The following is a 13,941-nucleotide window of genomic DNA, read 5'->3' on the forward strand; positions in this document are numbered from 1 at the left end:
CACCACAGATGACACATTTTCAATGAGCCAAAGACTGTATAGAATATAAATTCGTCTTTGACACCAAAGGCCTTTCTGGATATTACAGAACCATAGGGATTCTTTTGAATGGGTCGCTTATCAGCGCAGAGCTTTAGTCTTCTCCTCTAAAAAATAGCGATTGTAGTATCGGTTCTGAGAGTTTACTGCACGCCACCAGACTCCAAGCCAGTGAATGCAGGGACGTCACTTCTGACTTGTGGCGCTAGTCTCCAAGTACCGACCCACTGTCCCATTCACAGAAGACACTTGGCAAGTATTTGTCGAGATCAACTGATAGGCTACTTATGTTCACCCCTCCTTAGGATTTTCTAACTGTTAGAAGGTTCTTGAAGTCCTTTATGGACACATATTTAGAGGCATATTGATTAACAATTTTAGTTATCTCTTGTTCTTTAGTCACCAAATAACCAAAGATCATGAACAGCAGTCACTCCCTCACCCTGCTTTCCATAACTGTAAAGGGCACCACCATCTAATCAGTTATACTATCTGGAGTCCTAAGGGCCATTCCTGACACATTTCACTCTGTCAACCCTCATGCCCAATGTATCATATAGTAAAATACTCAGTAAATGGTAGCTGTGATTATTACCTCCGTTTTACAGATGAGGAAACTGACACTGAAGATCACTAGGTAACTGGCCTATGAGAATCCTAGTGAGGAAAACAGATAACAGTGAACAAAACTTAACTGAAGCCAGATCAGGGGAAGCTCCCCTGAGCCCCTGATTTTACACCGAGATGGGAAGGACAGTGGCTATTAACCCATTGGTGGTGGGGGGGAAAGTGTGTTCCAGGGAGACGGAAGCACACCTTGGAAGGCAGGATCCAAGACAGAGTGCTTGGCAGATCCTAGAAATGTTTAATGAGCCTTTCCACGTGTCGGGTACTATGTTGGTTGCTTTACTTACATTGCTTAATCCTCAGAACAATAACAGATGCTATTATTTGCTAATGTTTTCTACTCAGAAATTAATGTTTGGAGAGGTATAAGAATATTTTGCAGGGTTGTTGTAAGTAGTAAATAAAACAATGGGTATGAAATGTACTTTTTCAACTGCAAAACAGGATGCCTTCCTCTTCCTCATCATAATAGCATCACTATCATTAAAAAAGTATGTGTTGATTGTCAACGATGTGCTAGGCACTGTCTAGGTAGTTGAGATACAAGCGTGAAGAAACACATGAATGGTCTCTGTTCTCATGAATCTTACACACAATGAGGGAGAGAGACATTAATTGAAACAAATAAACAAACAAACAAACAAAAACAAACAAAAAAACCACTAATGCATGTAAAATTTAGCCAGGAGTGAAACTGAGGAAGACTTTCCTGAGGGAGTCACATGTGCGCTGAGCTAGAAGGATGAGTCAGTAGGTGTTTACTAGATAAAGCAGGAGGGAAAGTTCTGTGCATGGGGCAGGCAGCCGGGGCAGAGACTTGCGATAGGCAGGAGGGGGCATGGCCCATCAAGGGAGGTCCCAGTGCTGCAGGGAGCCTGAGAGATTATCCGAGGTTAGACTATCCAGGGCTATTGGTCACATGTAGGAACAGGGATAAGACCCTAATGGTGACGCTTTCCCAAGAAGGGGGCATGATGAGATTTGTCTTTCCTAAAACTCACTCGGCGGCTTTGCGGGGAATGTGTTATAAGAGCGTCTAGCAGAGAAGCACTGAGCCCAGTTAGTAAGGTCCTCCCACCAGGAAGTCGGGGAGAATGCATCTGTTTTCCTCTGCTGACTCAGTCTTTAAGTTCTTCTCCAAATGACATATACATAACAAATCGGATGGCTACCTTGGTATTAAGTTACCATGCTACCCAGGGCTCTGATCTATAATAACCCGTCCCAGATCTGCTTTCACATTCATTTGCCTAGCTATCTATTCCTTCCTCCATCTGCCCTTCGGTTCATCTGCCAATGTAAAATTTATTCAGCACCTAGTACATAGAAGGCACTGCTGTAGACACTAAAAATGCAAAGATGAATAAAGCATAAGTTTTACTCGATGCTTTAATAGTCTAATGTATGTGATATAGGGAAACAATTTTAGTATGAGCAAATGAAGGCTACTGGATATATTGACATAAAGAAAGGACTGATGAACTAGCCTACAAGGATTCGTCTTATAGGCTTCTTTTACCAGCATAAAAGAATAAGGAACAAAAGTCTCCTAAACAACAAATATAGTGGACATTGGTCTCATATTGCCATGTGTTTTCCATAGGCCACCTATAGGCATGGGTGGGAGGAGTGACTGATAAAATATAAACGTAGTAAGGAATAAACATTTGCCTATTTTAATGGGGAAGTATGTAACCAATCAACTGTGGTTGTTCTTATAATACAGTATTTATTTTTTATTAAGGTTTGCTTTGGATCTGAACAATAATACAGTAATTATGTGCCTCTTAACATGTTTTATGTTACTAGATAAGTGAAAGGGCCTCTATGTTCTTAATGTCATTTAATTCTCTTAGCATAACACCATACTGTAGGTGATATAATTCTAACCATTTTATGGAATAGAAAACCTCCTCTTAGATAAATTAAACCTCTACCATGACATAGCTAGGAAATGGCAGGAATGCAACTTAACAGTATGTTTCACTTCAAGGCTGTACACTCTAAACTCAGCCATTTTCCAGGACATATTTTATACCACCCGATACATTGTCACATTAATTTGCTGCATTATTATTAATTATGTTTTTTTTTTCATTCAATAGACAATTACTAAGTGTAAATTATGTGCTACTCTGGAGGCAAAACACATCAAATCTTGTACATCCCTCAAGGAATTACAAAAAAATGGAAAAAGGTATAGAGGTGAGCACATTGTAATTTCAAAACCCAGCAAGTAAGGAGCACTACACAAATTGGGGACGACACCTCTGGTTGTTGTATGAACATAAATGATGTTCAAAATGCGAGAGAAATGCCCTCTTTCATTTGTGAGGCAGTCTGGTGGTTAAGAGTGGGCTGCAGAGTGAGGCTGCCTGGATACAAATCTTAGTCCTGCCATGGTTGTATGGTCTGGGGAACATCACAAGCTACAGTTCCTCTGACTGTAAAAAAAAAAAAAAAAAAAGAATGAAAGCAATACCTACTTTATAGGGGGTTTTGTGAGGATTCACGTATCTATTGCTTAGACTAGCACATGGCACGTAAGTGTTAACCTTTATTGATGTTAATGTTGAAACCTACTCATTTTCTAATTAGAATTTATGAAGTTGGGTTTTTCTTTCCTAAACCACCATATAATACTTATGTCTCATGAACCGCATTTGCCCTGTTTATTTATTTATTATTCTGGGTGGGGGGAAGACTGTTTATTTTCTGATGCTCTGGTCATTATGATCCTTTCTTAGAGAATCCCACCCATTTCCTTTTAGATATTCTCATTCAATTTAAGAGACTTGGTCCGCTTCTTGAGGCTGCCACCATTTGTGCTAGACAAAGGATAATGGTCAGTCTGAAAAGAAAATATTTTGGAAGAAGGAAGAAAACCAGAGGGTTGGTTATACAAGGACATCACTTTCAGGGCATATCTGCTTAACTCCTTCTTTGTACACGCTAAAGCCCTTTTGATTGACTGTCTCACAAGCAGGAAACGCTGTTGGTACCCATGGAGAGAGTGCATCTCTCTGCCTCTTTTCAACTTGCTATAGAAAATGTTAAATAACATGAGCTCCAGGAAAGACCCCTGACTACTCTGACTTAATAGGATAACCAAAGTGGGCACAGGCTGTGATAAATGGATTTAGAGTAGCAGCTAGCCCTTCCTCCTTTTAAAATCATGGTATTGAGATTTGTGCTTTCCATACCTGGGTGGACATCAACATCACCTCGTATCCTTGTTAAAAACATAGCCCACTCCTCGCTCTCCCCCTCTCCCATCCTATATTTCACCTCCATGTCAAGTAACCTGCTTCGTTAAGTCAGAGGAAGGCCATGGAACCTGTATTTTTAATAGCACTTGGGAATCATTGTCTAAGATTATTTATAGTACATGTATTCAAGAGAAAGGACTTAATAATCTAGTAGTAATAAGACTCTTCTTTTTTTTTCTAAATGGACGTTGAAAGCTATCTTGTTTGAAAATCCAAGATCCAGTTTTAATTAATAGCCTGCTTTCCTGAATTCTGATAAAGAGAGATGGGAAGAAAGGGTTAAAAAAATAATCAGTCATTATTAGCTTGCTAAGATTCACAGCAACCAGAGTTTTCAAGTTGGAAAAGATGCTAAAAATATACTCCTATTTCTTCACTTTGCAGATGTAGAAAGAATCTTTCTGTGTAATGACTAGGATGAGAATACTGAGATCCACAGACGTCGTGGCTTCCCAAAGCAAAACAGTTAATTAGAAAAAAGAAATACTTGATTCCCAAGATACTTCATAATTGCTTTATTTTCTCTAATAAACCCCCAAATGGATTGGATCTATTTCTCATTTTATGGCATTTAAGCTAGTCAAACCAAGGTTATATTTTTTAAAATGTGGGCATAGTAAACTACATACATCATCCTTTTTGTCAAATACCTCTTAGAATCACATTTTGAGAATTAAATGGAATCTTACCTTTAAGAGGCACCTTGACATCAAGGCCATAGAATAAAGGCAAGAGAGAAGAACAAGAATAGAAACAGAAACTGCAGAGGAAAAAGAAGAAGATTATGTAAATCTGAATTTCCGTAGTGCCATTCAGCTAGTACAAAACCTCAGCTTTTCCACATTGCTCAAGTCTGATCACTTCTCACATACATACCAAGTACCTTTTGTTTCAAGAAAACATACCTTTCATTTGTCTACTGGCAAAGCAATGCAGTGGCAACTGGTGTTTCAACTAACATCAACTCATACATTTTAGAAATCCGATGGGGGATCTTCGAGGTAATTGGAAGACTTTGCCTTGTTATCACTCTTGGAAGTGCTCTGTTGCACATAATGTTTTTGAATCAGGGAAACCATGTACGGCCTTCCCATTGTGAACAGGTGGTTTGCATATTTCCTTTAATGCCATTGCTTAGAAGCCTCTTGCTTCACTATGGCAGCATTATATGAACAAGCTATAAACATGGTGCTAAGAGCCGTGTATTGGTGACTATTCTATTCGTCTGGGATGCAGAAACTCTGTCGTGTTTTTTAAAATTTTTTTCATTCCTTGAAGATGGAGAAGGATGGGGCGGCATCTGTAGTAGGAGAGGATGGAGGAGGAAAGAAATGGAAGGCTTCCACCATTTCTCAGTGGAGGTCAGATGTCATGGAGATGCCCATCACTTAGTCTGCAAAGAGGCTCTTGGTCCATGTAGGGTGGTGGGCGGGCCTCAGGTGTTGACTTGCCACGGATTGGTTATAGGATCTTGGGAAAGCTGTTTAATCTCTCTGAGCTGTTGATTTATTATTTGCATAAAAGGGGATCATAATATCTGCTGTGTCTGTCTCAAAATAATTATGAAAATCAAATAGGATGATGGTAGTGGAAGTGCTTTCAATATGGTAAAGTGCTATGTTTGAGGCAGTTTTGCTATGTTTGTTATTGCTTGACTTACACTGTGTGCATGGGAAATGAGAACAAATGAAGAATATTTTATGTACCCTGAGGGGATGTTCATTTTTCCCAAAGGAAAGAATGAAGCCTCTCAGTGATCTTTTAGCCTTTGTCCGAGGCTGGTGGATGAGCAGAGTTGAGATGAAGTGAATAGCAGAGGAGTAGGTGCTCATCTCATTCAAATCTCTAATCAGAAACCAACTAGATTATTTTTGAAGCGGCTTAATTTACTTCTGTATGTGAAATATATTGTTTTGATAGCTAAAGAATCCTTACTTCCTGTTAAGTACATTATCTCATTATCATAAATGTTTAGGAAGGTCAGACCTATGAAATGAAAACTTCATACTGAATTCTGACAATGAACATAACCTTAGCCCTCCTCCCAAATTTTCCATGAAGATGGATATAAAAAAAAAAAATTCCTTTTTTTCCACCCCCTCAGTTAAATGGGGACTGAACTGAACTAAATTTTCTGGGGCACAATAGTCTGAACCGTGACTTCCTCCTTGACCCAGCCCGAGGACTGTTTAAGAATTAGCAGAAAATGACGAGAGCCAAGAACTCGCCATTCAAAAATATGGAAAATGGAAGATACCGGGCACATCCTTTGATAACCAGGTTAGCCATGGAGCAAACCCTGCCTTCTATGGGTCTTCCTGCCAAACACTGGAAAATTACACTAAGTCCTTGGTTTCCCTTTGCCTCATTCAATCCTGTAGAACTAAATAGCACACTTGTGAAATGAAAATTCAAATTTAAAATTTTACAGACGATGTATACTTTATGCTTGGGAACTTTAAAAAATTGACTTTTAAATTAGACTTACATTTTCTTAGAGTTTCCTAATCTTCACATGTGGGACCTCACAGAACCCACGAGAGGAGCTGAGGGAAAGCATTAGCATCTCTATTTTATAGATGTGGCTTAGGCACAGTGGGTGAATGAAGTTACTTACCCAAGGTCAAACAAGTACCTGAAGACCCAGCCTACACAAGAATCCAGGTGGCTGATGGTCTGCCTACTGGCCTGGCAAACAGCCCCTACCAACTCCCTGTGATCTCATATATATGGACAACTATGGAAGCAAGTTGGAGGAACCAAATTCTACCCATTGTCTCAGAAATGACAGATGGCTTGCTATTTTCTTCTTGAGTGACCACGGCAGATACTGCAAAACAACCATTTTATTTTGCCTACAGAGGTATTCAGGCAGCTCCTTCCAGTCAACCAGACTGGAACTCCAGAGAAAACTTCTTGCCGTTCTTGCTCCGTTCTTCAGCAGGGTGCTCCAGGCATCCCGGGCAGGATAATTGTTTGTTGTGCAAGACTGTTTCATGCCCTGCAGTTTGTTCAGCATCTCTGCGTGAGCCTTCTCCCTTTTCCCACCACACACACATTTCCAAATGCCCTCTTTAAGAACTATTATGCTTTAACCAAAAAAAGTGCCGGCTAGAATATAGTCAATATTGTAATAACTATGTATGGTGTCAGTTGGGTACTAGATTTATTGGGTTAATTGCTTCATAAGTTAAATCAATGTCTAATCACTATGTTGTAGATCTGAAACTAAAATAATATTGTATGTCAACTAATTGAAAAAAATTAAAAAGACAAAAAGCTGTGGTAATCAAAAAAAAAAAAAAAGTGCCGGCTAACTTGGAAGAAGCAGTGACGCTATCAGACCACCAGGGGAAGTGAAATGAATATGTGACATGATGCCAAAATTATCCTCTTATCAATTTAAATTTCTAAATTTATTACTGAGGCAAAAATGCAATACAAGGAACAAAGTTTTTTTTTATGAATAATAATGGGAAATTTTAAAAAAGATGCTAAACTATTTTAAAAAGAAAGAGCTAAGTAGAATAACAAAACTCAAAAGAAACTTTTGGAAAGGAAATGAAGATGAACTAGAGAAAACTGAGGAAAGAAAACACTTATGGAAAAGAATAGGAATGAACACAAAAGGCACAATGTCAAGTCTAAGTTACTGAAGGCAGAGGCTTTGCTGGCCTCCTGGGGCCTGACTAAAGGTCTATGTCACCCACACCTGCCTATGCAAAGTACACAAAAACCGAGGAGCAGGAAAGAACACATAGAGTGAATAAAATCGATATTATGTTCTGGTTAAAAAAAATAAAGATTAAAAGAGATGTTAAAATGAACACATACCTTTTCTTCTAAGTCCTTTATCTGTCTTTTTTGGATGTCTGTTTTATCTTCTAAGTCACGAATTCTCTGAAGAAAGAAAAAAAAAGGGAAGGCATTAATTAGTGCGTATTAAGTTGAACAAAAAGATTATTCACCAACTGAAAACAGAAAACTTTCCATAAAAACATTAACATTAGTATTAGCAGCTGGGAAACATCACATACACATTTTTTCTATACTCATTTTTGCAAGTTCAAATTTACCGGTACTTATGGTAGAAAGCTATTGTCATTGATTACATTTTAAAAATATTTGCTACCTCTCTCTACTGGGTCTATCCCTGCAGATCCCCTCCCTGTGAAAGGTATAGTCCTCACCCATTTGTCCTTGGACTTGACCTTGGGACCTGTTTTGGCCAGTGGGATGTGACTTGTGGGAATGCCACATCCTAGAAGAGGCAGCAGTATGAATCAGAACTAGTGAGCAAGAAACAAACTTTGTTGTAAACCGTTTGGATTGAGATTTTTGGTTGTTTATAATCACAGTAAAAAAAAAAAATGCCTAAAGCTGATTCACACAAATGTAAACAATCCCCTTGTTTTTTGCTAACCTTTCTTTTCAACCTTATTTCAACTCTGTGTCAGGGTAGAATTTCCTCACAAAGCACGATTGGCCAGTTCTCATAAAACAAAGTAGAGATTACACTGCCACAAAAATTCCAAGGCGGGAACTGATAAATTTTGTTTTTGAAAAAAACAAAAACAAAACAACATACATAACAAAAATAGCACAAGTAATCCTGAAGACAAAAAAGTTCCAGGACTATTTTTGAATTTATCTATCAACTATCCAATAAAATACTAGTAACTTAAATACCACAGATCTGAAATCAACGTTATGTAGACAATTATTTGCAAGTAAAAAAAAAGTCTTCCGATTTCTCTCTGGCAGTGCGAAGGCCTTTTCTATTTGCAGTCACACTGTGTAGGCTTGTTGTTTAATGCCGCTTTCAGCAATCATTAGAAAATGGAGAGCTGAAGGCTGGGAGGAAAACACTGGAAGCCAACTAGGGTGATCATACAGAAAGGGAGGTTTTTATAATTCAGTGTGGGAGAAACAGAAGGAAAGCTACAATGAAGGATACTTGAACTTGGAAATCATATCTCCCTTTCTCTAAAACAGTGGTTCTCAATTGGGGATGGTTTTGCCCCTCAGTGGACATCTGGCAATGTCTGGACATTTAGAAAAGTTATTTATTTTAAAGTGTACAATTCTGGCATATTCTAATGAGCATTTATTGAGGAGATAGAAAATGTCTCTAAGGCTTAGAAATGTCATGCACCTATAAGCTCAGACTGGATAACTTAAAACAGATAAAACCATCTCTTTTGGGGGTGAAGTGCTTTAGCTAATTAAAGAGAGAGTCCAAAGGAATGACAAGGTTTAATAATGAATACGTTTAGATAACTATTTGTCTACCTGAAAAATAAACACTTCTGTGGTTCCATGGCACAACTCCTGATTTGTTGAAATTAATTAAATGTTATTGCAGCATTAGACATCTATGTAGCAGACACTTTCATTCCCTGACAGAAGGAAAGGATGCCGACAATGCTGCCATGATGCCCTAGAGTCTACCATGAAGGGCTTTAAAAACTCTTCCCAGGGTCAAAGCCCAAACCTTTATGAAAGAATCTAAAGGGGCACTGAAAGAAACATGCACGTTGTTTCTTGTCTCTGGAACAAATGGCTTCAGAGTTTGCAGCTCACTTGAGTTGTCTGTTAACCTGTAAAGGTCCACCAAGCTCCTGGTTACATTGGAAGTGTATGAAGTGTCAAGTTCCCCATAAATTGATCCTATTGGTGTCATAACGTAACCCCTGTTCCTTTTCCATTCACCTGGATCTCTGATGACCCCATGATTCTTACTTCTTGGATATATTCCATCTGGATTTTGTACCAGCTGCTTGTTACAGCTTCTGAATACCAAATACTAGAGCCTGGCATTTTCAATTCTGGAATTCTTATCGACTCTGCTTTTTTACCTTGTCCTCACCTGTCAAGTTATGACGTGGACAAAGAATTGGATTAAGGCTTTTGGCTATAAATGAATAATGGGTGTCTATTTTGAGTCCTGCTGCTCTCGCCGAGTCCTATAAATCATACATGACTCAAGCTGTGCAAGACGGTGTGTGCACTGAATGCAGTCAGGGGTTCTGGGTGGTAATCCTGGTTCTGTTGCTTCCTAGCTGTGTCCTCTTCCGGCAAATCCCTTAAGCACTCTTATCTGCGGTATCAGTATCTCCTAAATTCGGATGATAAGTATACTTACCTTAGTGGACTACTGTGGAGATTAAATGAAATGAGGTAAGTAGAGCCCCTAGTTTAGTTCCTGACAAATAGCAAATGCCAGGAAGGAAGTGTCAGCGCCCATGCTTGGTTGTCGCTGTTTATTCTGGGAATAAAGAGAAAGGCCCTTGCTCTTTTTCGCCCTGTTCAGGTTATCTGATCAGGCTCGGGTATGGACTGGGGTGAGGAACAGGAGGACAGCATTATTTCTGTCCAGGAGCAAGTGCTGCTGCTTCCCTGCATAACGGAGATAATCAGGCTTCCTGAGAGTCACCAGGTATTTCATGACAAAGCAGTTGCCAAAATCGGAGCGATACGCCACGCTCCTGAAACGCCAATTTTCTTAAGCTTGAATGACAAAACTGCCATCCTGCATCTGCGTGTAGGTAGAAAACAACGGTATTTTTATTTTACTCTCTGAAACTAGCTTCTTGCTCCGGGGCTCCTCCATACCCCTCCCGGCTCAACGCCATGTCCTCCGTACTGAGCCCCAGTTGTTTAGCACCAACCCTGCCCGGATGTCGCCCAGTCCTCACCTGGTGGGCTTGCTGTAGGAGCTCCATTCGCTCCTGCAGGACCTGACAGTCGTACTCCCTGCTCTTCCTCAGCATCTGCCGACGGAGCTTTTCCACGGCTGCCCTCAGCTCCTCTTGCTGTTTGTCACTTAATAACTCACCAAACTTGATAACGGTTTCTTGCTGCAGAGCATTGTACAGAGTAGCTTCTAGCTCCTGGATTCTCTGGCAAACAAAATTAGAAACGTCTGACTTTCGAACTTCGCATGTATGGGTGGTATAGGAGTGTACACAGAGGTGTGGATGTGGGGAGAGATGTATTGTTTTTAGGCTTACGGTCTAATAGCAATAAAATAAATGTTACAGCTTATCCAGCCCAACAAAGTGCCCTTTAGATTATGTCCTTCGTAAGATTCCATCAGAGCCATCCAGCCAATGCATTAACTTCTCGGGTGATGGAAATTTATTCTTTTTCTTGGGGCCCTGTCCATTTCACAGCCTTCATTTTTAGAAAGTTCTTCCTTTGCTATCATCACTGTACATCCTTCTATTCTCAAATATAGCTGGAAATAAGTTTGTTTTCTCTTCCATGTGACAGTCCTTCAGATATTTAAAGAGGTCTATCATGGTGTCCATACTTTTAGAAAGAAGTTGAAAAGTGGTCTAAATTGGAATAAAATACTTGAAATTGGGGATGTGTAGTTCATGCACAAAATGCCACCTCTCTTCCATACGACACACCTCTGGACTTGAAGATGGCTTTACAAGCTCCATATTTTTTCTTACAATAAAAATCGGGAAATAGGGTCTAAACATAACCTAGAGTCTCTGGAATTGGTCTGTTTTTTAATGCTCTGAGATTTACAGTTGTTCTAGCTTTAAAATGCCTCCTTCAGTCTTCTCTTTTTTAGATGAAGAGTCTACTCTTCCTTATATCCTAGGTGTTTTGTTTTTAAATATCCTTCAGGTACAGTTGCCAAAATCTACAATCTTATTCCCTGTGACTTTAACAGAAGTAAATGGACATGCCCCGGTGAGGGACAAGGGTAAAAGGGGAGGTCGGCCGGTCAAGAATTGCTTTCTTCTCTGTTCTCTAGCGACCGCCTCCTTCTCCCCTTTCCCTTGCCCAGGCTCTCTTATTCATTTTGGAGGAGAAATACTAATTCATCTTTGTTCTAAGCAGAAACTAAGTGCCTCACTTTTTCCAAAAAGTGACTCAAGCTGCTTCCAGGAAAGCATTATCAAAACCTCTACTAGCAACTCCTTGAAATGGCCCTCTTTGCAGTTTGCTCTTTTTCTCTTGAGTCATTATTGTGAATTAATTGGGGGTGGGGGTGGGGATTGCATATAGAGAGAAGACCTCGAAGCTGCAGTCCAATACTAGCGATGACCTATCATGATTTTGTTCCAGGGGAATGGAGCAAATGTGCTCTTCAATCAGCATAATCTCCAGTGGGAGAGAAAGAGGCGCAGCCCACTTGCTGATGCTGCCCTGCTTTCTATGACAGTTGAGGCCACAATGCCTGGAGTCAGATCTAAAAACTACCCACGTACCAATGTGGTCAGAATTCTTACCCTCTCTAAGCCTCATGTCCTCATATGTAACATAGGAGTAATATTACCTACACCTCGTAGGGTTGTTCTGAGACATGACTGAATTAAAATATATACAACAAACATTAAATACTTTCTTACTCTATCCCTAGATTAGGCTCCCACACAATTGGACTTAATAACAATTTCTCTTTACACAGCCATCTAATCTGTCTTTCATTAAAATGTTATACGATGGCATACATTAAATTTAAAAAAAAATGAAGTATAATTAAATACTATTAAGTATTGTAAGAATGTAACAGCAAGGAGTTAGGAATATATTTGTTTTAAAATTAGAACTGGAAACCATTTAATAATTGAGTTGCATGTTGTGGCCTAGTCAAGTGGCATGACAAATTAAATAGGATTCTTTTCTCCATACTACATAATTGTAAACACCCTGGATGGCATGATTGCCTGTCTTACCTACCATATATGCTTGGTCGAGAGCTTGTTTCCTGTAGTCTAGTTCTTCCTCCAGATAGCCTTTGATTTTGCAGAATTGTTCCTATAAAAAAGGGCCATGTTGATAAATAGAGTCATCTTAGTTAACTAGAAAGTGATATATAAATTGTATTGATTAATGTTTTCTCCAATTCTATCACAAGACAAATCACTAGTATTTGTAGGGTCATCGATTTTGTCTGTTTGGGAAATAGTTCAACTTTCATTGTCTCACCCAGAGAATGTGAAAATCAATGGAAAGAACCATAAAGGATATAATGAACCATCCACATGGGATGCTTGGGAGGATTTGTATGCCAATCCAAGATTAAGGATAGATTCTGACAAGATAAATATTAGCTAATAAATATATGTGTGCAAATGCATTGTGATAGTGTATTTTTATGAGAATGTTATGAAATGTAGAAGAGTTGTATAATAAAAAGTTTATCGAAAGTTATCCATGTATGACTGGCAAACAGAAAGATAGCTAGCAATTTAGAGGGTGGTGGCAATTCTACCCACAACCACAGTGCCACTGAATGAGTGCGTGCCCGCTCTTGCTGCAAAGATAGAGTGAGCTGGGAGACTTAAATCTGATGTTTGCTTGCTGGTCCTCAGCTTCTGTGTGCCTCTCATATCGCAAGCATCTTGCTGCTAGCATTTAAAGATATATTGCTGGGTACAGCTTAGCCCCAAGTACAGCCAATTATTTCTGTGCGTGCATAAGTGCCTTCAGTGTGTAACTGCCTGCACAAGGCAATTTTGCTATATTGACTTTCCTGATCACTTCTGAGCTCTGGTGCCTAGAACAGTGCCTGGGACTGGTTGAATGCCTAATTAATATTTGTGCCTTTAAAGAGTTTTCAAAGGTGTATTGAATATAAATAGGGCTTGTTACATGCTTTGACTTTAGAGCCTAACTTCTTGGTAAAATTTAAGCCCTGGGCAAAATACAAGCGAACGATGTGCATTCTGTCACTCGCTGTATAAAATGCAAGTTGCTGTTCTTATTAGAGCCCTCCTTAGCCTAATAGGAATCACTACCTGTTTTTTAATAATAATGACATTGATGACAGGAGAGTTATAAAATTCTATTATGCATTGCTGTAAGTTAATAACGACCAATTCCTAGGCTTGGGGATTTAAAACAATTAATTGTGGTAAACTACATGCAACATAAAATTTACTATCTTAACCATTTCTAAGTGTACAGTTCAGCAGTGTTACGTACACTCATAGTGTCACACAACCCATCTCCAGAACGTTTTCATCGTGCAAAGCTGAAA

At 39.3% G+C, this 13,941-nt stretch overlaps 1 protein-coding gene across 1 annotated transcript in view; it reads right to left on the reverse strand.

Annotated features, from left to right (window-relative positions):
- Positions 1–13,941, reverse strand: part of JAKMIP2 (janus kinase and microtubule interacting protein 2) — a 170,645-nt gene that overhangs the window by 3,259 nt on the left and 153,445 nt on the right. Inside the window, exons 14-17 of the mRNA XM_019661439.1 lie at positions 12,639–12,716; positions 10,634–10,837; positions 7,770–7,835; positions 4,625–4,695 (exon numbers count right to left, since the gene is read on the reverse strand). Of these exons, the coding sequence (XP_019516984.1) occupies positions 4,645–4,695; positions 7,770–7,835; positions 10,634–10,837; positions 12,639–12,716 (399 nt within the window). The 3' untranslated portion in view covers positions 4,625–4,644. The remainder of the gene's footprint in view (positions 1–4,624; positions 4,696–7,769; positions 7,836–10,633; positions 10,838–12,638; positions 12,717–13,941) is intronic.

This window comes from Hipposideros armiger, unplaced genomic scaffold (genome assembly GCF_001890085.2).
Source record: "Hipposideros armiger isolate ML-2016 unplaced genomic scaffold, ASM189008v1 scaffold_11, whole genome shotgun sequence".
Classification (NCBI taxonomy): domain Eukaryota; kingdom Metazoa; phylum Chordata; class Mammalia; order Chiroptera; family Hipposideridae; genus Hipposideros; species Hipposideros armiger.